Source organism: Perca flavescens, chromosome 1, assembly GCF_004354835.1.
Source record: "Perca flavescens isolate YP-PL-M2 chromosome 1, PFLA_1.0, whole genome shotgun sequence".
NCBI lineage: Eukaryota > Metazoa > Chordata > Actinopteri > Perciformes > Percidae > Perca > Perca flavescens.
The window spans coordinates 12,739,780-12,767,704 of record NC_041331.1 but is presented as its reverse complement, the minus strand read 5'-3'; the positions used below and the strand labels follow the sequence as shown (position 1 = coordinate 12,767,704).

General features: G+C 38.2%; 1 protein-coding gene across 1 annotated transcript in view; it reads right to left on the bottom strand.

Annotated features, from left to right (window-relative positions):
* The window catches only part of luzp2 (leucine zipper protein 2), a 124,276-nt gene that overhangs the window by 66,121 nt on the left and 30,230 nt on the right, over positions 1–27,925 (bottom strand). The window contains exons 7-9 of the mRNA XM_028595879.1: positions 14,127–14,244; positions 8,830–8,900; positions 4,389–4,470 (exon numbers count right to left, since the gene is read on the bottom strand). Coding sequence (XP_028451680.1) covers positions 4,389–4,470; positions 8,830–8,900; positions 14,127–14,244 — 271 coding nt within the window. The remainder of the gene's footprint in view (positions 1–4,388; positions 4,471–8,829; positions 8,901–14,126; positions 14,245–27,925) is intronic.

Sequence of the window (27,925 nt, the reverse complement as noted above, 5' to 3'; positions counted from 1 at the left end):
TGATTCATTCTACAGAAAATGTGTCTAGAACAATTTTAATAACGATTAATCATTTGTCAAACAACAATACTGCTATAGCCATGCTAACACCCTCAACGTGACTATACTAACATGCTTATGTTTAGCAGATCATGTTTACCATGGTCACCATCTTAATTTAAAATGTTAGCTTGCTAACATTTGCAAAGTAGCACAAAACACAGTACAGCTGAAGCTGATTGGAATAGCCTTAGTTGTGCAAGTAAACTCTCATAAACCAAAGTATTGGACACATAAACGTTTTGACCCAATATTGGGGCTAGATGAACGGGAACAGCAAAGTGATTACAATTCATCCTGAAGGGCCATGAATGTCTGTACAAAATTCCGTGGCAAGCAGGGATGTAGTGGAAGCTAAATTCGGAAATAGCATTTACCCACCTCCAAAGTGCGTTTATCCACCTTTAAATTTTGTTTATCCACCTCTAAATAGCCTATTGTTCCTAAGCCATTCTAAATTAAGCTTTTTGTTTCATATTGTTCATTATTAGTTACATAGATTGTTAAACCTAAGACGAAGTCTATCCATATTGCGCTGTATTATGGGACTGTCAGTGTTGACCAATCTCTTGCGTAGCCAGCAGGAAGCAGCAGACTGCATCAAAGACTCGTCAGTCACTATCCTACACTACATCGTGTCTCATGTAATGAATGGATTTTAAAAATGGATATCCGCCAGTTTTTTAAGCGCCTTATCAAGACAGCAGCCCTCTTCCTGATGCCAGCACACGGCCTCGGCTACAAGCCCAAAGTGAGTGAGCTCGGAAAAAAGTACTAAACTTCATGTTTTTGAGGTTAATTTGGTTCACTGTTAATTCATGCCACTGACTCAACAAGCCACGGCATTGATTTCAGACACAAAGTTGCAAGTCACCTCTACCTTTTCCCATTAGCCCATGTTACAAGTAAAATTCAGGATATATTGTCAGATTAATAACTGGATGTAATTACATGCATTATCTGGCATTTAAGCCACTGAAAGTTAGTGACAACAAGCTCCCTTTGCTAGTTAGTTAGTTAATGTTATAATAATATTATCCAACCGCGTTTGTGGTGTAGCCTGAAATAAAGTTTAATTTATCGTAATTAGCTCACCAATAAAACACAGTCTGGAGTACAATGTCTTCACAACTAATTGTGGATGATGCTACATGGCTTAAAAACCCAGACATAATAAAGTCCTTAGAGAAATAACCGGGATAGTTTACTCTGACTGGCTACAATTTAAAATGTCCCCCGTCCCTCTTGCCCTTCTCAAAATGGTACTGGCACAGAGACAGTATTAAGTCAATTAACTTAAAGGTGTAGATAGGCTATAGCATTCAGACTGGATACCTAAACGTTGAATGCATGCTAAAAAAATTATTTTAATGGTTTGTGTGAAAGCGTTAGCCTATAGGCCTTATAATGTGACCGGCTACTTGACAGGATGTGGTGTGCTAAGCTGTCCTTTCTCCAGTTTAACTTCATTTTACAGACAGAGGTGAGACAGATAATGATGCAGACAGCACAGAGAGAGGATATATAGAGAGGAGGGAGACAGAGAGAGGAGATAAGGAAAGTCGAGGAAAAGAGCTAAGATAAACAGAGAATGAAACAACAGAGACAGGACAATTCGAGAGAGAATTAATGTATGAATTGAATAGTGATTGTGTGACCTATGAGGTAACAACCAGTGATACCCTTGGTACCATCAAATGATAGTCCATAGCGATGTCATCAGGATACACATACCGGTATATATACCGGTGGGGGATCATCAAAGTCATTAAGATTCATCCTCTGGGCACCACTGATATCTGTACCAAATATTTACGACAGTCCATTCAACAGTTGTAGAGATATTTCAGATTGGGTTAAAGTGTTGGACTGAAACGTTTTTGACTGTTGATCGGACAAAACAAGCAATGTGAAAATGTCAAATGACAGGCTCTGAACATTTTCATTGGAAATATAGTTTTATTTGCATATGCAGTGCCTCTATATTTTCAGTGCAGGATTCTAAACCAAGGAATTGGAGAGGCACCTTGCTTGCAAAAATGAAAATATTTATTACAGCTCCTGATGTGCAATACAAAACTTCCTCAAGCAGAATGCAGTCCAAAATAGAGATTGGCTTGAATCTCATTGCCCATACCTATAGGCACATAAAAAAAAAAAAAAAAAAAAAAGTCTTCTGCTTTGTGTGTGCTTTTGGTAGTTTCTGCACAGTAAAAACTGCAATAAATATTTTTTAACTATTTTTGCAAGGTGCTTGTAACATTCTTAATGTCGATTCTCTCTAGGGTTTTTGAAAGCTTCGTTTTCCAACTCAATTTTATGTGGACATGAGGACTCTAAACCAGATACAGTATTTCATTGTTCTATTAAAGGTTTGTGGCATTTGCATGCTGCAGAGGTGCTCTTTTTTAATCTTGAAGCTTAGCGGGGGGTGATGAATACCATTTTACAGGACATAAATGTCAAACTCAAACCATAAAACCCAGCATCTGGGATTTGTCACTGGTCTTAGGAAAATGGCAAGAATGTTACTTGAAATGTAACTGTACCATTTGTTTATCTTACAGTGCAGATTATTAGATTGTTGATCGTCACGTCACTGTGCTCATTAAATGAGCTTTTCATTAGCATATATTGCAAATCCCAGAAAAACTTCAGGGCTACTATAGAGGTCATTGCAGCCTGAAAGTCTTCATGCTAATTTGTTGGTAAGGAGTTTGTTAGCAGAACAACATGTGGTCTCTCTGAATAGTATGAGGACACAAAAGTGGGACAATACAGTATGATAGAGCTCATGCATGAATAACAATATTGACACATCTAGACTAGCTACATGTATTTTAAGTGAGTTTGTGTTTATACCACTAGACTTGGGCTGGGGCTCTGACACAGCAGTTACAGCAGTTTGGGGTACAAAGTTAGTGAAGTTGAGTTTTTACAAGGATTACTTAAACGTTTGTCTACTGAAGAATGATAATTTTGTTGAAAAGCTACATTTTCCAGAGCAGTGTCTTAGCAGTGTTTATTTGTGTTTATTTGCAGTTGTATCAGCCTTCACCATAGCAGCTACTAGACTTTGTAGGGTCCAGACAGTAAAATAGTCTAATTCATGACAGCTATTTAATTACATATTCATATTTTTTAGTAATAAGAATACTTGACAGAAATGAAAAAAAAAATAGCAATAATAAGATAATTGGTATAATGGTTAGAAACTAAAGCAAAACATGTTTTAGATGAACAGATGGACTTTGTTAACTTAATATTAGTAATCATTAATAAATAAATATAATATATATATATGGACCTCTTCACTCCAAGTGTAAGAACTCTTAACTCACTTTAAGATATTAATAATTTGATTTAATTAGCAGCAGACTATGTAAGTTGAATAATGGTCACCAATTAATTAATTTTTTCATAATTACTAGAGTGAGCAAAGGTAATATTTTCTGTTGACATTGAATGCCTCTTCCTATTTCCTTTATGATAATGTCAATATGCTGTGACTATGAAAATGCTGGTCAAGAAGATTCAGTATTAATTTAATTTGTTCCAGGTCAAAGCCTTGTTACAGACACACTTCCAACGCATCTTAATATACTTAATATTTGCATATTTACATTATGCAACTTAACCCAAAGTACCTTGGTTAAGTCCTTACTTGCATAGATAATTATGTAAAAGCTTTAGTTCCTAATAGAACTTTTTGGGCTGTATTATTACATTTTAAAAATCAGAGCAGATTTAATTAATTTGTTGATCAACAGAAAACTAATTATCAACTATTTAATTAACCAAATTATCTTGTTAGTCATCAGGTAAACATTCACTTGTTCCAGCTTTTTTTTTTTTTTTTTACATATATGATAGTAAACCTATCTTTGGTTCTTTGGTTGTTTGTCAAACAAAATAAGCAATTTCAATACACCACCTTGGGCTCTGGAAAATGGTTGCACACTATTTTATAAACCAAGTGATTAATTTAATTTAATTTGCCAGATGGTACCTGTGTGGAATTGAATTAAAAGCAAGGTGACAGTCCATTGGTCAGCATAGCTGGATAGATGGAAAGGCGGATACTGTAGATGGAGAGATGGATGGATAGATAAGTACATGTTCTTAGGTTATAAAGCCTTTGTCTCTTCTTATATATATGGGTGAAGTTGGGGGAGAAGACACAAAGCTTTCTCTAACAATTTCTGAGAGTTTCAATTAAGTGGTAAGGCAAGGAGGCTAGAAAGCTGGCTGCTGGGTAATGAGTGTGGATCACTGAGGGGACTGTGTGACAGGTGACGGAGCTGGTTAGAGGAGAGCGGATGCTGATGGTCAGGTCAACTCTGTCTTACCGTGGCCTGCTGCTTCTCTGCTCTCTCATTTGCCTCATCCAGCTGCTTCTGCAAGGCTGCCTGGAGGGACTTCATCTCCTCTCTGTCAAGTGAGAGGGAAGTGAAAAACACTCTGTTAGCAGCACATCCTCCTTACCTCCTCAGAGGTCTCCACCACTCTGCCACAGAATGGTTTTCTGAAATATAACACCATTGAGAACCAGTTAGCAAAGAAAGTAATTTGGGTAAAGCAATTTTCACTTGGTATCTTATGTTAACTTGTGTTGAACATAGAAAAAGAACAGTGGTTTACATGTTGTCATCTGTCATAATGGAATAACTTAAGTTCATGACATTTTAGAGCGGTTACACAAATGTTGACAAATGTTTTACCAATAAGTGTGCAAAAAGAAAGCTGTATGAATATATTAAAATGTTCTTAAAGGGGACATATCATGCTCATTTTCATGTTTCACCATTTTGGGTTTCTAATGGAACATGATTACATGCTTACACCCTATTTCTGAAACTGAAAACTGTTTTGGCGCCTGTCTCTTTAAGCCCCCCTCCAAAAAAAAAGCACCCCAACCTGTTTTATAAAAAAACATGGAAATCTCACTTCTCTCTATGTGGGACCTTTGAAAAATAAACGCTGATTTAATCACAAAGATCTTTACATGACTAAATTTTTTATTGTACAAAGCAGTTTGTAAACAGATATTTTGAATACATACAGTTATACAAATTCAAGAATCAACAAGCACATATTTTAGTTGTAACAATCTTTTAAACATCACATTTTGCCTTTACCTTTTCACCTTAGGAATAAATGATGCAATAATACAACAATTACCACCTTATTAACCATGAAAAGGGGGTGAATGAGGATGTATTTTTTAAATACATGTAGCTAAACTGAGCTAAATTGCCAAGAGAGCTGTACATCGATTTTATTTAATTGTTTAAATACATTCATACATTAAATTTAATTGACTTTGGTTACATATTTCTTCTATGGTGTCAAAACATTTGTTTCTTTAATTAATGTGTCTTCAAATAATTTCACATTAATTTATTAATCTTTAATCTTCATTCCCCTGTTTGAATATTACGGTTCAGCTGCAGCCAATTTTTCTTTAAATGCACTTTTATTCCTAAAATAAACTGCAGTTTAACAATCACACACCAAAGCAAATATCATAAAGCTTACAGATTTTAGGTTAATAAGGCGATGTATAATGAAAACATAGTGGTAGTCATTATGTGGTATTACAGAATGTAGCCTATGAATGCTCCACACTGTTTCTATGCATGCTGTATGAAGACTGGTACTGCATTCTTTATGCATTTGACATAAATGTTAATGCATTGGTATGCAATGGGTATTTCTGTACCGTTTGATGCTCCTGTGCACAGATAACAGCAATGCACACTGAATTATGAATCAAGTGAGCAATCGATGTGGGTCAGTGATTTCAAAAACGCTTGTAGAAATCACATCACTAGGCAGCCCAGTTAAATTAGAGGTAACAGTCTATTTACTGTTTCCGTGCATGGCTGTAAATTTAAAAGTATATGACGTGGTTGTAGTCTTTCAGTGATGAATCCAAGCGGCCAATGTATGTATGGAAAGATTCTCACTGCTCAACAGCCTATAGCCTTATATTTTACATGCCAATGGTCTTTTCTCTTGGCGTAAGTTCAGCCTAGCAAACATTTTCCTTCACAGCAACCAGCCAACCACCACTGCTTTGGCATTTCATTTACACTCTCATCTCCTGCATCTGAGGCTTGGAAACATTTTGTACAAAGAAGATCAAAACTGCTCAGACTGACAGAAAAGGGCACAATAAATGTGCGATTTTAAAGCACAGAGTAGTGAGCAGGGTTGGGAAGATTACTTTATAAATGTATTCCGATACAATTACTAATTACCTGTTAACCTAATATCCAAGTATCACATTATAAAAGTAACTTGATTACTTTGCATTACTTTTGGATTACCAACTCCCTACTGACTGAGCTACTTCCACATAGGCATGTACGTATCATTTATTTGATGCTTTTATCCAAAGCGACTTCCAATTAAGGGCTTTCAAGCTTCAAGGTGCAAACTCAAGACAACAAGTTGAAAGTGCAAGTATATAGTTTATCGTTGTTTATTTACATACATACATACATAGTATATCGTTATTTATTTTAAAATATATTTTAAAACTTTCATCATGCTAATCACGCTAACCCCCATGGGAGTGTCTTTTTTTCTGTAACTTTAACGGAATACAGTTACCTTTTTTCATATACTTATTACATAACACCGTTCCATGTACTCCGTTACTCCCGAAGCCAGGTAGTGAGTATGTTATGGATATTTACTGACCTATCCATAGATACTCAATAATTAAATACAAAGCACAGAGAAACACATATATAGTTAAGGTGATATATTGCAAATATTTTATGTGATCAATCAGGAAGCCACCAGAAAAGACAAGGTCTTATCAGGTCAGTTTTTCCTAGCCTCTCCCAAAGAATCATAGGTATACAAGAGGTTTATACTTGTTACGGCACAAGACGTCTATGCTCATTGGCAGCATCCAAATGGATATGTTTCTAAACCAATGAAAAGACCTCTTTACAACAACCATGTTCAGTAACCAATGGCAAGCTTTTTGCATGCCTCAACACAATTTCACATATTTAGCTTTTCCTTTAATGGTCTTCAGACTTGCTGTCTGCACAAGTGATACACTCAGATATATGTTTTTATCAGTTGACAGACAAATTTCTAAAATGGTCCCAAGCTATAGCTCAGGAATGTACCTGCACCTGTCACAGTAAGCCAAACCCTCTACATTGGCCTCCCACTGCATCTCAATTACACAACTCAGAGAACAGTGAGAAAGTTTTTAAAAATAGTACAACAGAAAATGTTCAAATGATAATTAATAAAACTTGATGAATCTTAACTTCTTTATCAAGCATATGACAAATAAGTAAAAATAGCTTTACAGCAGGTTAAATCACAGCTGAATTCATCGTTACTATTTCATAACCTTGAAATATTAACATTTTACTGTCTGAATCTGGCCTGTAGGTAAACATGTTTTGTTGCACAACAGTTTGTGGCAAACTTATTTTCAGAAAGCAATCAAATCGCTGTTAAGAGATGTCAAAAATAAATGACTTGCAATGAATCACCTGTCTGCATCCACAATGATGGAGTCAGCTAGTAATGACACTTGGCAGATATAGAACTCCTTAATAACACACAAATACAGCTCACCAATGTTAGGTAGGCAACATTGAGCCAAGCTGCTGCTTTATGGTTTTTAGCTTGATGACACGTGGGAGCTGCCATGGACTCGTGATAGGCTATTGATTGGCTATCAAGATACTGCACACAGAAGACTGGACTTCAATCACGCTGACATTTCAGAGGGCATGAAGGCCAATAATGACTCCTAATCATTAAAAGTCTCATTACACACAACATTAATCAGACAATCCTAACTGGTGAAGCACTTTAGGTAAACACGTTTCCAGCTGGCTTGCAAAAAGATAAAGCATTAAATCACAGATGCTTTATGTGCTTTTTCACAAAAAGGAGCCCGGCGCATTATTTTCAAAAATAACAAGAAGGATTTACGATTGGATTATGCATTATCCACCTGCTCCTGTATATACTGCCATGTAAAAGCAAACAGGGCAACACCTCAAAATAACCAGCATCAATAATGGTGAGTGAGCCATTATTTAAAATGCTTTTTGCTACTGTACAAGTGATGTGATCCAATATGAACTAAATATTTTCTGCCAAAGGTGAAACAGTTATTTTAGCATGGTGGACGTCTCAATATACTACAACTCCCAAGAGGAGAGAAGCCAGTCAGAGGCACTGTACGAATCGGAATGGTAGTTTTTTTTTTTTTCGTTACACACTCCAGAATTGTAAGCTCAGTGATTGGATTATTGACAAAATGCACCTTGGAAGTAGTAGTTTGTGCCTACCCCAAAGTTTTATGTATCCAGGCTTTTACTTTAACATTTTTTTCAAAGAACACAGAATCTTTTGTACTGATGATTAAACCAAGAACCTGAGTTTCATACCCATTGAAGATGTAAAAAAAAAATAATAAAAATAAAGCGCCATCTCTGAGTCATGCAATATTATCTATGGTGAAAATAAATGGAACATTAACTTTCCAGGGGTGCCCAAAATAGCTGCTCCAACTCTTCAACTTCATGGAGAAAGATTTGAAAGAAAATTTTGACTATGTATTATTTATAGTTTAATGCTTACATAACACTAAATTGATGGTTATGATTGTGAACATCACATTCCTGGTATTGAAGTAATTCATCAGTCATTACTGATTCTGGTTATTATAAAGTCCTAACCTACATGATCATGAGTAGCATGGTACTGTTGGTCTAAGTCATCCATGATGCTTCACTTTACCTCTGTTTGTGGCTGAGCTCCAGAATCCGCTGCACATCCTTCTTGGCCACAGAGTCATCATTTTTCAGCGACTAAAAGAGAACATAAGAATTATTTGAGAGCACCAACAACAGACAAAGGGACAGCAACTATACTGTATATACTTTCTTTGAAACGTATAGTAAATGTTTCAAAATGTGCCGAAGTTTTCAAGGTTACAAATTCCTTGCACTGTTTTAAAACAGTCAAAAGTGTCAGTGTTAAAGGAACACGCCAACGTATTGGGACTTTATCTTATTCACCGTATCCCCCAGAGTTAGATAAGTCCATACATACCCTTCTCATCTCCGTGCGTGTTGTAACTCTGTCTGACGCACCCACTGCTAGCCTAGCTTAGCACAGATGCTGGAGGTAACCGGCTCTATCTAGCCTACTGCTCCCAATAAGTGACAAAATAACGCCAACATTTTCCTATTTACATGTTGTGATTTTTATAGTCACAGCGTGTACAAATAACAAGGTCACATGAGACACAGCTATCTTATAACCGTATACGTACTGGGAACTATTCTCAGAAGGCGAAGCATTGCTACTTTGGAGTGATTAGCGCAACACCTGAAAAGCACCATTGTTACTCTCTGCTCCTCACCACGGGGCTTCTCAGGTGCTGTGTGCAAATCACTCCGCCCAAATAGCAGAAGTAGCAGAGCTTCACCTTCTGAGAATATAGTTCCCAGTATGTATATGTTTAGAAGATGGCTGTGTCTCATGTGACCTTGTTATTTGTACACACTGTGACTATACAAATCATAACATGTAAATAGGAAAATGTTGGCATTATTTTGTCACTTATTGGGAGCAGTAGGCTAGATGGAGCCGGTTACTTCCAGCATCTGTGCTAAGCTAGGCTAGCAGTGGGTGCGTCAGACAGAGTTACAACACGCAAGGAGATGAGAAGGGTATTTATGGACTTATCTAACTCTGGGGGATACGGTGAATAAGCTAAAGTCCCAATATGTTGGCGTGTTCCTTTAACTATGTGAGTCATAAATGTAGAATACTTAAACGCAATGTCAAAAGCACCTGAATCATAAAATTATTGAGGTGAATATTATTGAATGATGCAGCTGATGTAAAACGATATATAGCCTATAACAATCAGGTGACGAATGTCTTCTAAAAACTAACGAGGGTACAGATCGGGTTCTACTGGCACCTAAGCACCTGTCTGATGGCTAATTATGGAGTAGTCAGGTCTCTGATTGCCCTACAAGCCTTCCAAGATATTTTGTATTTGTTATGAGCTGGACAGAAATTTCCAGCCTTCTAAGAAAATGTGGACTCAAAAGGGAGAGAAAGCTTCTCTTTAAATTGCGCTTGAAGGTGACATCTGTGGCAATTAACATCACATTTCCATGAACCCTGTTTCCTCCTTATACAGAGGAGATGTTTCACTTCCTTGGCAGTCCCTGAAATCCCTTCATGTACATTTATGTTGAAGAGAAGAAGAAGAAGAATAGAGAAAAGGGGCCAACAAAAGCTCTTGACAATAAAGAATGTATATTCAGATAAGATAATGTGAAGTTGAAACTGTGCAGTAAGAAAAACAGCTTGCGATATGTATATTAATCAGTTGTCTCTAGTGATATCCCCTTGAATTCATTGATTTTTATCATCTGTCATAGAGCCACGAGCCAAATGGCCACTTTCCTATTCCCCCTCCGCCACCAAAAAAAGGATGATAAACTCGTAGGCCACACATTTTTACAGGCATTGTTGTGTCATCTGAAAACTGGCTTATTGTCGCAAAAAAGGTTGCACTTCCAGTTTAACATGTGTGTGCCAGATATTTTCAAATACACATTTTGGCCATTTTCCAAAGCAGACTATAGATTGGTAGAGACATACCTTCAACAAACTTACTGTGGGTTTCCATTCATTTCAGTGTCATGAAATGTAAGTGCTTGAAATATATAAACTATCACACTAATCAGCATACATGCTTACATTTTTGTCCTTTGTTATTTCGTGTTTATTGCTGTTAAGATTTTGAATAAGTGGGTATTTACTTGAGAATTGTTTCTTCCTGGTGAGTTCAAGTGCTTACAAATCTATAAAACATGTTCATAAATGAGGAAAATAGGTGGTAAACAACAAATTATTCAGTAGGTTTGAGATACTGGAGATTTTTCTGTGACTGTATTCTCCACTCTACCTTAATCACTTTGTGCCATAACGCAACCAATATAATTTCACACCAAACTTGGCTCAGTGCTACGCATTGTAAAATGCACTGTAGAGGCTTTTGTAGTTATAAAGTATTAAAGTGAACATGGTGATAATTTACAGGTCCTACATTTTTTATGTCAAAAACTAAATGGACAACATATTCAATGAATCATATCAGTTACTGTCCTTCACATATACCACTGAGATATTATTATACTACTGTTTTCATTGTGAAAAATAAGTAGTATACAAAGATCTACTGCATGATATAACTGAAAAGCTTGTGGCCATTTTAAGCAATCATTTACACAACAAAACAGCTACTTTTAACTACTGTAAATGTCTCATTTATTTTCAAAGTACAATGCAAATGGTTGACAAAGCCCACAGTTAGGTGCAGGGCAAAATAACTCTTATTCTTGTACTTACTACTTCAACAACTAAACAATCTCCCCCGGGAGCCGCTGCCAAGAATGTTTCCCCATCACACAAAGCTTAATTAAGCCCACCTAGGGCAACTCGTTAAAAATATAAATACTTGCTCCATCAAATCTTACCAGAAATACTAACTGCTTCTCCCTGTTCCCTGTTGACTTGATTCTCCTTTAAAAGTTGACAGTTTTTTTTCATGTAGATGATGTTTTCCCCCAGAAGAATACATTTGTTCCTAATCTAACCCAACCTCTGCCCAGCCCAGCGTGCTGGCGCAGGGCCCAAGGCGAAGATAGATGCCAACCTAGCTAGCCCGGAGTGAATAGACATCAAAGCCTGCCCCAGGGGTGATGATAGCCAGTCTGCATGAGCTTTTTCCAGACACATGGGACATATCTCGCAAACACACACATGCAGGAAAAATGCACTTATCAGTTTTTTCGATTATTGATTTTCTGACAATTCTATTGGCCCACAAAAGTGTCCTGAAGCCAGAAAACATCAACACCCTGCGAAGAAGAACCCATCACTCAGACTGCAGCTTTGGGAGCGCTGCACGGAAAGGCAGCGCATCTGGCACCCACGGTCTAAATATCCAAGAGGGAGGCATGTTTTGCAAGATCGTTGTTGCATACACTAATGTGACTGAAAAATACTAAATGATTCAAATATCTGAATGTATAATAATTGAGTTTCTGTTCCTTTCTTGTCATCGCCAAGAGCCACAATGAAGTTGACCTGAACTGACTTTTGGGAAGTAATTGGCAGTATCTGGCACTGAGATAATTGTGTTTTGTGAAAGGCCCACAGAACTATAATATCTACACTTTAATATGGTACATTACTGGATAAAATGTCCAAGACCAGTATTTGGTGGAACAACTGCCTTTGCAGCAGGGATAATACACTTCTAATTACCATGCACCTAAAGTTGTCTTATGACATTTTTGTTATTGTTTCTTACATTATGCAAAGTCGCCCTCGCAGTAGGATTAAACATTTTTTGCATTTTGGTTTTAAGGACGAATTTAACTAGGGCAAAAAAACCTTCGAAACTTTCCAGCACACATGTAAAGTGGGGGTTAAGTGTAACTGGTCTTTAGATGACAATATGTTGCTTTTCTTATTTATATAAACCCATCAGAAACCTGCATGGGCATTTCATGAGAGCAACAAGTTTGTTTACATTCTGGGTAGAAAAGACCAATTACGTTCTTTCAGAATAAATGTGTGCCATTGATTAATGAGGAATAATTAAAGAAAACTACAGTTTATTACAACTCATTTTTGTAGCTAATGAGAGGTCAAACATTGCAAGAAACACAAGCGAACAGTTTTGCCAGTTTATTTGACATTTGACGTTTTATACATGTTAACAAAAAGTGAGTAGACCCCTAGTCTTGCTTTGCCAGACCCTCCTTCAAAGCGCTCTGGAGGAGAGTCTGGCTACTCCACATAGCATTTGGAGATGGGAGGAAAATGTGTTCTGGTTTATTGGCATTTCTCTAAAACAATCACAATCGTCTCGGGCGGTGCTAAGCACTGGAAAAAAGCTGCAGTGCCGCTGCAAAACAGGCTCGGAAGGAACTTGTTTTGGTGGAACATGTGTTGGTTTAAAAGTTGTTCTACTCATGCAACAGAAAACTCAGATCGGACAAATAGTCTAGCTAGCTGTCTGGATTTACCCTGCAGAGATCTGAGAAAAGGTTACCCATAGTCCTCATAAATCTACCAGAGTTTAAAATGCCAACACAAAGGAAGCCCAAGGCAACGGATATCCTGCCTAAATGAGTGAAATCTGGTGAATTTTCCGGCGGCAACGGAGCAATCCCGGAAGTGGAACGTCAAGGATATAGACTAGTAGACCCAAGAACACAAGAAAAGTTAGTTATAAACTGAGGGGTTATTGTAGCGGACAGTTGAGTTGTAATTTTACCATTAGGCTCTCTTTTCAACCTGTTTGACCGTCTGATTGCTCTGGTTTGTTGCCCCATTAGATCTATTTCTTTGTGATGTTGCTGTCTTCCCAGAACTCCACAATAACCTTGGTGAGTAATGCTATCATAATTGATATAATCAAGGGCTGGAGCTTTGAAAATAAAACCCAAGTCGTAATTAACTGTAGATGCAGAGTATTGATGCTTACAGTTAAATGCTTTGAAAATTGGATGGGACAGTGTTTAAAATGTGGTGAATTGATGGTCCTTTCCTGTTATAGAAAAAGAAGACATACTTTATTGAATTTGCCCTCAGGGAATAATAAAGGATGTTGTCTTTTTTTGTGTCTTTCTATTCTCTAAAGCTTTTTGTAGCTGCTGTTGTCATTAGTGCTAAAAAGGTTCACCTTCTAATTGCTTTCTATCTGCTTTTCCATTCCTGCATTGTTCACTCAGCAGCTACATTTCCAGTAACACATCACATACATAACAATGGGTGGGCTCACCAAATTGAAAAAAAACATTTGCACATTAATATTTGATAACAGTGAGTTGCTATACAACAGATTGATAGAAAAATAAGCAAGAAGAGTCATGGGTTTCCCGATCCTCAGATTGCTGAAAATATAGGATGGAAAATGACCTCCGTCCCACAACTCACGGCCAATTAAGCCTTGTAACATTGCTGTATCTTTAAAAAAGAAACAGTAAATTTCCAACCTGAAGGTTGCCTTTTATGCTGTCCAGCTCCTTTGATGTCTTGGAGAGCTGGTGCAGGATGCTGCTCCGTTCACTGAAGACTTCCTTTAGCTTCTTCTCCAGCCCATCATAGCTTTGTCTGTTGAGAGAATGAGAGATTTGACTATTAAATGTTTGCCACAGGCTGAGAAAATTCACTCTTTATTGGCACCTTTGGAAGAAAGGGGTGTTTTAAACTGGATTAAAAGCACCATATTTAAAGCTAAAGGGTAGAGCAATAGGGGAGAGAACTAATATATATTCAGCAAAGTCCCTGGATGAATAACATAGAAAAAAAATAGCTTCTATTCCTTCCAATCAACCAATTTAGTGAAGGCTTGTTTTACAGAGATGGGTCTTTTGACCAGAGGTATTCCCTTGCATCTTCAAATTTAAATATCCACCTAGTCTATCCAATTATAAAGGGAAACATTTTACTGGGCACGTTTGTCCAATTCAGTTTTTTCTTTGTAAAACTGAACTCCTATTGAATTGCACTGCAGACTTTTTCTTGCCATTTATTACTGAGCTTCGAGAGAGGCAAAAAACACTTGACAGCATGCTTACATGAAGTACAGTACAGGCCAAAAGTTTGGACACACCTTCTCATTCAATGTGTTTCTTTATTTTCATGACTATTTACATTGTAGATTCTCACTGAAGGCATCAAAACTATGAATGAACACATATGGAATTATGTACTTAACAAAACAGTGTGAAATAACTGAAAACATGTCTTATATTTTAAATTCCTCAAAGTAGCCACCCTTTGCTTTTTTTGATAACTCTGCAAACCCTTGGTGTTCTCTCAATGAGCTTCATGAGGTAGTCACCTGAAATGGTTTTCACTTCACAGGTGTGCTTTGTCAGGGTTAATTAGTGGAATTTTTTCCCTTATTAATAAATAGTTTTGATGCCTTCAGTGAGAATCTACAATGTAAATAGTCATGAAAATAAAAAAGGAAACGCATTGAATGAGAAGGTGTGTCCAAACTTTTGGCCTGTACTGTATAACCATTCTTTTTTTATTGTGAATGACATACTGTAATCACCACACAATGCACAAAAGACCTAGGCACAAAGAAGATTATGGTGCAGAAGAGTTTAAGGGACCTAGTCCACAAGGTAACAGACTCCAAGGGAATGAAAGCTCGGGAGTTGGTTTAAAGATAACCCGACAAATTTGCCATTTGGTGGCTCCATAGTTGACAAATTAAATTTCCTTTTTATCCCTTTGAGTGACACAAACAGATATAAGATGTAAGAGTTACCACGTGTTCTCTTTTACTGCTGAATTTAAAAGCTGAAACATCTATTTAATCGAGAAAAAACATCCTTGTTTACTGACTCAAGGACAGCGACAACTCTTCTGGGAGGTGTTTAAATTCAAGCACATCTGAATGTGTTACCCTGCTAAAAAAAAAGAGCCCCAAGGCCCTACGTTTCCCATAATGCCCATAAATGTGATTACTTTGATGACCCCTTGTGTCTTCAAATAGTCTCTAATAGAAAATAAAGGCCCCATCCAACCCTTCTCTTCTGCAGATAGCAGGGAGGGGACATGTCCAAATAAGGGTTTTTTATTGGAGATTAAGTCTTTTTTTTTTTAATGCCTGAAAATGTGTTTTTATCATGATGTCAGTAAGTAAAATGGCCCTGCCTCACTCACCCTATTTTACTTCGACAATTTATTTGCAACTAGGCTAATGCAGAAAAAAAAAAAAAATGATTTAAAAACAAAATTGCACACTGGAACTGACAAAATAAACACCCAGAGAGTGGCACAAAGAATAAACCAATTTCACTCTTCAACAGGCACTATACTATTATATGAGAGTTAATTTAAGGAATGATGTGTTGAGGTTAATACACATAGGGGTTGCAGAATATGACTTGAACAAGCTGTGGTAAATTCAAGATTTATTTGAAATTAATAATATATAGGTAGAGTAAAATGAGTGGGTAACAATAAAATAATAAAGTTTTTCAGAAAATTTTTTACATTCATCCTCTCCAAGGATCGTGTGGTAGTTTTTTGTTTGTTTGAATAAACAGCTACAATAAATAGTATACTGTGTTCAAGACAACACTGTCTCTTAAAAAAAATGATGTAAAACCTATTGGCTAAGGTTAAAGAAAAATTGGTTGGTTTCGGTTAAATCATAAAAATGAAAAAACATGCAAAAATGTATAGCCTGCTTTAGTTTTCACAGGGGGATATTAAAGACAAATGATTGCAAGGGAGGTGTTTTGACAGTGAATATTTTACTCATTAGGTTGATAAAAAAAAAAGACTTGAGTAGGATTGTATTTATTTTTAACATACTCGTTAACATACACAAATTGGCAGTATTATGTCATTTTTAAGAGACAGAGTTGATCAAGTGGTAAACCTATTCACAGTTTAAACTCTGGGTTATGGATAAAGAAATGAACACAACCCCAGCAAACACCAACACAGCTTCTTGTTAAAGAGAGGATTTTCTTCGAGAAATTCTAAAGACCAAAATAAATGTTGCCGCTTACTTCCATATATAATCAGAACCCCCAAGTGACAGCAACGGCTTCAATCAAAGCATACGCACTTGATATAGCTGAATAATTCCTTGCTAAATACTCGCTGGTAGTTGCAAAATCTCTCACTTACATTCTCCTGTTACATGAATCATTTTTTACAAGAGAATCAGTTCTTTCTAAAAGAAATGAAAACGGAAATGGTTGTGGATGGAGCCGAGTGCTGACACATTATTTGGAATCCATGGCTTCCTTTCAGCCTGGGCCGTCTTCCTGCACCCTGCACAGCCCATGTCATAGATCCCAGCAGCAGATCATACACAATAACACATAAATCACTAGTAAAAAAAAAAGCAACACCTGGGAAATAAATAAATAACATGGCATTCTGAATCCCACACATGACTTGCCACCATATGGCATTAGTGGGACATTTACTGCAGGTTCAGGCAACGGGGGAAGATGGGGTGAGAGATTCCTCCTTGTTTGCCATATTATTCATTACCCAATGGAATAGGCCCTTGGGTATCTGTGAAATGAACAATACCTATAATTTGAGCCCCACTGACACAGTGACATATCTCAAGGTTCTGAGATAAAGTCTGGATTGTTTTCCACCCAATTCACTATAAACTGCTTAATACAACCAACAAGTGTTAACAGCTGCATGATTGAACCATGACTTCCTAAGTGCCTCCTCCCACACACAGATCCCCCTTTCTTCAAGTCAGAGAAGTGTGATAATGAAGATCAGAATGCCTGACAGAAAGACGTATGGTCAGAGACTGCACCACCAGGCACATGGCCATAAAGCATTGGTGATGATATAATGAAATTTTTCCTTTCGGACATCTGCAGTTTGAAATCAGTCCATGGATGTCTTCATGAAGCTCATCAAACTCCCAAGACTGCGAGGGGAAGCACAAGAACAAATATTTCTTTACCCTTGGAGTCACAGCAGGTCTTATAAGTTATATGAGGCTGACCCTGCAGTGTGGAATAGAACTGCTGAGGCTAAAGGAAACACCACTGAACACTACAGTCAACATCCAAATAATGGCTCAATAAGGGAAGCCAAGGCTGTAGGCATCCGGCCTCACGGAGTGAGCTGCAGGAGCTTATGGTCCACTGTGGACAAAGGCTGGCCTGTAAATACTGCGTACATATAGTAAGACATGAGTGCAGTTTTTTCTGGACAGCCTGCTACTGCAACTACTCATCACGTACTGTAGCTCAGATCAGGATGATGTGGTTTTACATGAGCAAAAAGTAGTACAACCTTATAGTTAAAATCCTAATCCTGTGTGGGCGAGTTTCTTTCCGTACCCACACAATTTTGTCACAGACAACCACCATCACATTAACTGAAATATGTTCCTTTAACATTAGAGGTTCAAAGGTGCAGTGAGGAGAGCAGAGAGCCACCCATAATAAACCGACATCCGTGTTATTTTCATGAAAATGGTAAATGGGGGTATAGTTAAAGTGCCCTTATTATGCTCATTTTCAGGTTCATAATTGTATTTTAAGGTTGTACCAGAATAGGTTTAAATGGTTTAATTTTCAAAAAATACCATATTTTTGTTGTACTGCACAGATCTCTTTCACTGCTGCAGATCCTCTTTTCACCTGGTTTCTGTTTTAGCTACAGAGTGAGACCTCTTTTCTTCTTCTTCTGTACTATCTTTGATTGCACTCGCACATGCGCAGTAGCTCAGATCGTAGATCATGTCAGCTAGCTAGCTCTAGAGACAGTAAAAGAAAGCCTGTTTCTCCAACTTCGGTCAGTTACAAGGCAGGATTAGCTGGGAGACTTCTAAACGAGGGCGGACATGTAGTTCTTTTGTAGATTAGGGTGAACTTGTGTGTGTTGTAGCAGTGCTTTGTTATTGAGAACGTGGTAGCATGCTGGCACGCTAACGCTAGCACGCTAACGGTTGTGGTTAGCCAGCTCGTTTCGGCTTGTGTGATGTAGAAAGCCGTGCAGATTTTGAACAGCTCACCCGGAGACTGAAGGCAGGACACATTCAGAAAACTGTATCTCACTTAAAACATTATGGATGGATTTTATTCAAAGTTTGTATGTAAATGGGAGCACCAAAGACTCAAAATAAAACCCCAAATCCCAGAAAAAGTGTTTTCTTTTTCATAATATGGGCACTTTAATGTTCAATCTTTCCTTGGTATCCAAGAGTCGTATCTGCGTGATGGTTACATCTTTCTGCATACATCCATCCACACAGTCTGATGTAGCCTATTGTAAAGTTTTTTCATCTTTATTTATTTTTTCTCCCATCTCTTTTGTGCTTTGCTATACTTTGCGAGTGTAAACTGGTTGAGTCATTCCTCGGCCCATGTTGTTTGTTCTGCTGATACTAAAACAACCTGAGTTGATAGCGGTCACAAACATATGGCGCCACGTTTGTAGAGGCCAGTAAAACGTAATACGAGGACATTCAGGATATCATCCACCATCTTCTGCTTAGCAATTAGCTCCAGTAAAATAATCACAGAGAAGCTCAGTGTGTTAGGTTGAGTAATCTATCTAATGTCTCCCCCTCCTCAACGTTAACTCTCATTGCTATTTTTGGAAAATGTGCAGGAACCGGTCGGCAGTTCAGAGAAGGACAAATGAAAGGATTCTCCACGGGCTCAGTGTCTTTGGAGGCCCCTCCACTACCAGACCTGCTATTTTAATACCCAGCCAGAGCGGAAATCCATCAATCATTCATTCATTTCAAATGTCAACTATGCACATAATGCAATGAGCACAATCGATACACTACCAAGAATTCACTCATTCAGTAAAATCCTGCTTCTCTGTCTTATTTGACGTTATGCTTTTAAGACTTATTACGGACACATCTATCATCCATAACGACAAACAATTTAACAAAATCTTAAACTGAATTGGCCATCGCAATCTTTTATCAAAAGAGACACATGTCCGTTACTTCCTTTACATTTCATTTATTTATTTTGGAACATCCACCTCATTGTCCCCTCAGTGTACTGCTTAGTATCTGTTATGACTTTGTCTGCAGAAATTTGTTTAACCTTACTCTAAAAATTCCACCTGATAACACGTAAGGCTGGTGACGCCGGTCATGTCACGCCCACCATAGAGTCACGCTCATCACCGTTTTTTTGTTCTCGCGTGTTACTGTCAATATGTGTTCAAGAGTCAGCCTGTGTTTCAATAACAAATCCGTGCCTGCGCAATGCATGTGTGCAGAGTGGAGGGTCGAGAATTTCCACTCTTCCTCACAGAGCTGTTCATTCCCCCCGCTGCGTTGTATTCATCAGATGTAGGTGCCGGGCCTCTCTCCCTCCATGCCGCCAGTGCCCGTAGCTCCTCGTTCACCCACCTGCAAAAAAGTCAGACGGATGCCGGCAGTGTTCCGGCATGGAGGGAGTGCGGGAGCCTTGATCTGCATGTACTGTACAACGTGAGCCTCGGGCATGCTTCGAACTCACGGTGTGAACCGTACCGGAGCGGGAGATAAGGCGACGAAACAACTTCTTTAAACATCCGCTTTGTGCTGCTTCCAAAATCCTCCCGCTCGCTTGCGCTCCGCTCTCATGCTCTGATGCAGACCATTATTCCTGACACTACAGGAATGAATGCATTTGAAATGTTTATTTAGGACATTTTTCATAACGGCAGAGTTTTTTTTATTTGATTATTTATGGTTGTTAAAGATTATTTTTGGGGCATTGTAGGCCTTTGTTTAAATAGGACAGCTGAAGACATGAAAGGGGAAAGAGAGGGGGGGAATGGCATGCAGCGAAGGGACGCAGGTCGGAGTCGAGGAGTAAACCTCTATATATGGGCGCCTGCTCTGCCAGGTGAGCTACCCAGACGCACCCTAATGGCATGTTAAATAACTCATTTAGTCCAAATAAATGAGTGCTATATGACAGGGTCCATGCAGGGAAAAGAAGTCTCTTATTGAAGTTTACTCCCAGAGTGCCGTTGGGATGCCTTGCGGGCTATTTCTATCCCTGGTGTTATGTGCTGTCCCTTGTGTCCTGGTTTGTCAATTTATGTACCATGCAAAATCACCCAATACAGCACAGGGGAGAGAAAATGTGTCGGCCATCAGTTATTAAACCAGTCTTTTATACAAACTGTGCAATATTTACTGTAATTTCTTGGATGAGTTGAGACTGAATGGAAAAGAGTTTGAATGAGAAAAAAACAAAAGGTACACATATAACTCTTTTTGAATAGCAGCAACGTGTAATCCCATTCTTCTGTTTTTCTTTTTCGATAAAGTGGAAGCAGAAAGTTAGCCAACAGTGGTTAGGGGGCTACATTTAAACTGTAAGGTCATAGCCACATGCAATGTATTAGTTACATGAACATCTGATGAAAGTAGATGTACAGATTGGGATCAGTATTCAACAGAGGGTCCAGTGACCGGTGCTTCGGAGTCTTGGACTTAAAAATGAAAACACGTTCCGAACAGTGAGTGCAGTGCCAGCGTTACGCATGCTAACACGCCGTGCCGTGTCCCTGATTGTAGGATCATAGTTACATTTTTATTATTTTATGAAGCCGCAGTTACAGAAACCAATAGCTCCTGAGCATAAAAGGCATTTATTTGCCGTCATGCAGATTATAGGCAGACAGCGGTTTATGTGGTACTTCCAATTTCAGGCTGGATTAATTATGCCATTAGGAGGGGGCAAATAAATAGTTTTAATAAGGGGGACTGCTCAGGGCCTGTCAGTGAATTAATATATTCCTCTAGCAGAGCATGACCACCATCCAACATCTGCAACAAAAGTCAGTCATGTTTACCAACTGTTGTATAAACATCGCAGACAGCAGGGAATATTAATTGCATGCATGTCAGGGGATGTCGGGCACTAAATCTTCTTTAATTGTTTAGCGGGTGACATGGTGAACAATCGGTGGGGAGGATGCCAATTTTTTGTTTGTCGACAAAGGTCAAAGTGATGCGCGACATATCCAGGATATATTGAACATATATTGTTTTAAATGTTATTAAAAATACACCACAAAACAATACAAAGTATATACATTATTGTAAAGTCATGTCATGTTTTATTTGTATTATTTTGTATTGTAGGTATAAGGGAGACTTTAATTACATTTTTCAATTCAATTTTATTTATAGTAACAAATCATAACAAGAGTTATCTCAAGACACTTCACAGATAGAGTAGGTCTAGACCACACTCTATAATATACAAAGACCCAACATTTCCAGTAATTCCCCAAAGACTTGTGTCTTTACATTTTGTTGAACTAATGCATTTTGGTCTTAGATGTAAGACTCAGATGTAATGCTTAGTGTTGTCTGCAAATATTCAATGATTACCCATCTTTTATCTTGTATGTTAGCCTACTGATGGTAGACTACATCAAAGATAGAATGTATTATCTTATAGTGCCCAGAGCACCCCCAAACTTCTAAAAATTATCTTACAGCTTGCTAGTTTTTCTGAGAAAATTTGGATATTTATGGACACTGATGGGCAATACTCTAAGAATGTTTATTTATGAGGGAACCTTTCTCTTTACTTTTTATGTGTGACTGTGACTGCATTCTTTGCTGTGAGTACGGGTAATTTTGTGTTTTTGACAAGCATAAATCAAACTATGAGAGGCCCTCTTGGGTATTGCTGTTGTTCTGTGGTGGCAAACAATGTTTCCATCATGTCCTTGACACTGCAATCGTTGAGGAATATTTTCTTTTTTCAGCCCCACCAATATAAAGTGCTAAAAATAAACCGTTAATTTTTTTTTATTTTAGTTCACTGAACAATTATTCTATGAAGTGTTAAGTAAAGAATAGTTAATGGAAGAATGGTATATATCTTGATAAAGATGTTCAACAAATTAATACATTGGTTTTTAAAATTAGTTACATTTAAATGCCAATCTCATCATATAACTCAAAATAATGATTTGGAAAGAAGCACTATCCAGCAAATAGAGCTTGTATGCATCTGCAAAAATAATTAAGTGGAAAGCAATTTGCATTTAAGTATTTTATCATTTAGATAGATGAAATTAAAGTAGTGTAAACCAATTTTACACTTGAGCAATAAATGCAGATATTCTGCATCTCTCACTCTTTCTTGAATTATATGATTGGAATTGAGACCGTGCAGAAAAGTAATGGCTTTTCTGTCTTCAGATGTGTTTAAGTGTGGATGTAAAGATCACAGGAGAGAATGTTGACCTCTAGTTAATCATGTAAACTGTCCAGCAAACATTTAAAAAGAGTTGCATTCTTTTTAGGCTCAGTTTGAGCAGTTGATATAACATTACAGTGGCAGAACATTATATAAGATCTCTCCATTTCCAAATCCTTGATAGTGAGTCCTTCTAATTTGTTCATCGCTTAAGTTATGTAATTTTCCACCAAGGGAGGTTTAAGGTATTGAAATAGAAATACTTAACATATTAGATGAATAATTCAATGATTACTTGCAGGCATTTTCACGTATAAGTAGATGCCAATTACTTTCCCTCGACATTTAACACTATTATTCCCTGCATGTGCTTGGAAACAAAGCTTTTTCTAGACAGAGAGGTACAGTTGTCACAAAGGAAGCACAAATGAGACAAAATACACAAAAAAACATGTGAAACTTAAGCTGGTAAAACAAATAATAAAAGAAACAAAGATAATAAAAATACCTGAACATGTCAATCCACCAACAGATAACTGTTATATCTATAGTATAATCATAGACTTTCAGTGGGAATAATTATAATAAAATAAATTAAAAAAAAACATTTCTCTCTTTGTCTCTTGCTTAGTTTTATCTTCAGCAATATGTAAAGAGAAAAGTAAGTCCTGAGTTTATTTTCTCTATTTTCTGCTGTTGTCACGTACAATCAAAATCATTTCCTAAGTGACATGAAACCCAGCATGCCGAGAAAAGCTGCATTTGATTTAAAATTAACCAGGTCATAACCAAGCCCATATTTTCTGGCTCATTATATATTCACACAGTGTTTGTTTACTATACATTCTTCCTGTATTTTGCATAATACATACATCTGGCATCACTGGATGCAGACAATCATTTTCTGTTTCCTTTTTCAGCTTGATGTATGATGTTGATGTGACTCATTCATTCATCATATGGCAGAATCTCTCATCTAGGGACCTATATCACACAAATTACGGCTTTAAAAGCATCCCAGGAACCTCTTACGGTTGCCAGCTTCAATTAAATCTGGGATTTGAGTGTATCTAATGCAATTCCGCCCATCCTTGCTTTTCAAAGCAGTGCAACACTGTGTTTCCAGCTTTAGTAATTGTTGTGCTACAATCAAGCTGGATTGAGCCTCGACTTTTTTGTTTACTCTAAAAAGGCAGACTCTGCCAGACATCAAAGCTTACTGCTAGTGCGAACGATAAAGCGATCCCTTTTACGTGGGAGAGCGTCACCTTTTCCTTCAGAGACCTTTTTTGACAACATCTACTACAGCATTGTTTCCAGTGTTGTCGGAGAATGCTACAAGAAGTAAGCTGTTTTACACCAGATGCCAGATCTAAAGGGCGTCAACAAGTTCAATAGTGAATATTGATATCTTAAGTTGATAGAACAACAGCATACTGTACTATGAGTGCCCAACATGTAAAATGTAACCCACAAACCTACATAATCTGGTTTTAATGTATGTAAACCTAAGCATGTTTAAGACCTCTAAAAAAAACCATGTATTTATTTGTTCAGTCATTCATGCAATAAAATGTGCTTTACTTAGATAAGGGGGGGGGATAAGCGCTATGTTATGCAGTTTCCATATAAAGCATTGCAGCAATTAAACTGAAAGAATCCAAGCAAAAGACGAGTAAAACACTCCAGGGACAGTCTCACAAAAAAACATTTTTAACTGAAGTAGAATATCGTTTAAGGACACTTAAAAACAACATTTTAAACTCAAGACCTTCCGCTGATGTTAAACATGGATTTGCAGGGTTTCCCCCAAGGTGATTGGTTAGCAGAGGCGGTAAGTGCTTAATGGAGGATTTTAACCACTGGATGACACAAAGCACTTGTTAAAATACCTCTGTGTGTGATCACAGTTAATGCAAAGGACACAGAGCCACCGTGTCCAGCTGGTCAGTGTGAACTTTAAGCCAACATCAACTCGATGCATACTCTGTTGGGTAAAACGTGTGTCCTGCAGGCAATTAAAAACTTTAGCTTTGTTTGACCCACATTGCAGAGACGAGTTTGTAACACATTCTCATGAACGGGTTTGTAGGATATCGTACGAAAAGTTATGCACACTAAAACGTATGATGTCACAGAGCTCCATGCTACAGAGCAGCAGTTGGTTTTAGCCGCTACACAGCTTTGTGACGCTGGCTACAGACCTCCGTCACAGCTCGTCGTATCAGCGGCAGTTAGTAGATGTGTTTAGCTGCTACAGAGCTCTGTGACACCAGTTACGGAGCTCCGCATGGTGCTCTGTCAGGTCAACGATAGTTGGTGGTTCAGTTACCCGAGAATAGGTAATAGGTGACTGTGAGCCGGGTACAGAGCACCGCGAGCATCCGGTCGTGGTGCTCCGTCAGGTCAGCAGTGGTTCAGTTACCGGAAATAGGTGACTGTGTGCTGGCTACAGGGCACTGCGAGCTGCCAGTTGTTGTTGGTGGTTCAGTTACCCGAGAATAGGTGACTGTGAGGCGGGTACAGAGCACCACGAGCTGCCGGTCGTGATGTTCCGTCTGGTCAGCATGGTTCAGTTACCCGGAAATAGGTGACTGTGCGCTGGCTACAGGGCACTGTAGCTGCCAATCGTTATTGGTGGTTCAGTTACTCGAGAATAGGTGATTGTGAGCCCGGTACAGAGCACCGTGAGCGGTCATTTTGGCGAAGATTACAGTTAAGTTTAGGCAAGAAAAAGTGAGCGTTATCCGGTGACCAAAGTTACGTTTTAGGCAACGAAACGACTAGTTAAGTTTAGGATAAAGATTGTGGTTTGTATTAAAACACTCTCAAGGAACACGCATTTCCTGGGTTAAAGTCTTTTGTTTTCACCGGGAAACGAACTCCGCTCCCCGGCTTGACAGTCCCGTGTGTTAACGCCCACCCATCACCCCGACCTCCTCCCTACGTGGCCAGCCGCGTTCTTATACAGCAGCAGTCAGTGTGGTGCGCAAAGCAAAAACTAACTTGGAAATCATACGAATTGCAGTGCTCATCTTTTGGTAGCTTTTCAACGTATGGTTTTCAATGTATGGTTCAGGCTGGAGTTTGACCTCATGTCCCCACCAGACTGTGAATGAGCTGTTTGTTTCCACTTCTCCCAAACTTACTCCTTTATTATGTAGTTATTAGATGACGGTCTAACAGTTGCCTCATTTATTAAATATGTGGCATTTGTTGCTTGTTTTCCATGAAGCCTAATATTATACAAAAGTAATAAATAGGGCTTCAACAAACAACATTTACAATTTTTACTCAATTTTTACTCAATTTTTACTCAATTGTATTAGTTGTCTAGTCTATAAAATGTCAGAAAATAGTGCACAGTTTCCATCACAATTTTTAAAAGCCCATGGTCTTTAAACTGCTTTAAACTTTAAACTGGGGCAAGGTGGCGGGTGGGGGTGTGGCCTTGACCAACTGCCACTTTGCTCGTTTGAAAGCCATGATGTCTCTCTCTCTCTCATGGGTGGGCCAAATTCTCTGGGTGAGCAAAGCAGAGAAAGGGGAGGTAACCTTGCTCCTTATGACCTCATAAGGAGCAAGATTCCAGATCGGCCCATCTGAGCTTTCATTTTCTCAAAGGCAGAGCAGGATACCCAGGGCTCGGTTTACACCTATCGCCATTTCTAGCCACTGGGGGCTCATAGGCAGGCTGGGGGAACTCATATTAATGTTAAAAAAACTCATAAAGTGAAATTTTCATTCCATGGGACCTTTAAATAAAGGAATAAATTGTACTAAAGCACATGAAAATAAAAATCTTTTATGACACAGGAATAAATGTACTGTATAAACAACAAATATAAAGTGTAATCCACCAAATTCATGAACATTCGGCCAGTCGTTTTTGGGTAATCCTGCAAACACACTAACAAACAAACCAACAAGCAGACCAACAAACAGACAAACCGAGCCAAAAACACAACCTCCTTGGCCGAGGTAATGATTGTTATATTGGAAAAATAGCACTCATCTACCCGTAGTTTTTTGGCTCTGTGTCTTGTTTCCCTCCATCTGACCAATGGCTAAGAAGTTGGGAACTGGCAACAAGCAGGCAGATGCATCTGATTCACATCAAGGGCAATCAGTGAGCCTCTCCCCAACTTCCAAGTATAACTCAGGGAAAACACACAAGGATGAGTTAAGCCATGCAAAGGGGAGGAAGCAGTGTGAGGTGGAGAATTTGGAATTGGATGACGGATGTGACTTGATTACTGGTTAACTACCCTGCTGGTGCATCACTCCGATCTGGATGAGAAACCCACTGGCAGCTGGATTATCAATTTGGAGTAGGCAAGACTCTATTTGAATCTATTGTTTCATTCCAGGCAGGCTGACAGTTACAGGGCCCTTGTCTGTGACCGAGCTTAGGAGTTGGCTTTCTGGCTCTTATTTGCCTCAGTGATTTGCTACCTTACCAACTCTTTATTAAAATCTCTAGTGTCGGTTTATTGAAGCACCTGCCACAATGTTCCGGTTCTCACACAAACCTGCTGGCCACAGTTAGGACTGACATGATGAAATGCGAAGCAAAGTCAAACATGCGGAGAAAAAGAAAGTCTTTTCTCACCACAGCTAACTTAAGTGGATGGTAGGAAAGAATGAGATGACTGACAAGAGGAGATTGTGATCAGCTTGAAATTCATAAATTTACACATTGAAGCACATTTCAGAGAGGTGTGGACTCTATTTTGGCTTGGTATATTATATGAACCATGACGCACGTCTGTCATGTATAGATCCTCTATATTTTGTCATCCAGCTGGTCCAAAGTTCAACGTTTACGGAGTATTATCATAGATAACTCTTCTTAACCATTAGATGCATAAGTGGGGTCAAAAATGTCTTTGTAATTTAATTTTTTTTTCGTTTAATCTTCAATGTATTCCTCAAATAGATTGTCTTTGACATGAGGCCACTTGGATTTGTATATAATTGTTATATTTTTTTAAGTAATTGCATTTTTTGTATCAATAGCACACTTTTCCATACGTGGGGTCAAAAATGACCCCAAGCATTTTCTATGGAATTTCAAAGGTTAACCCTAGGAGCCT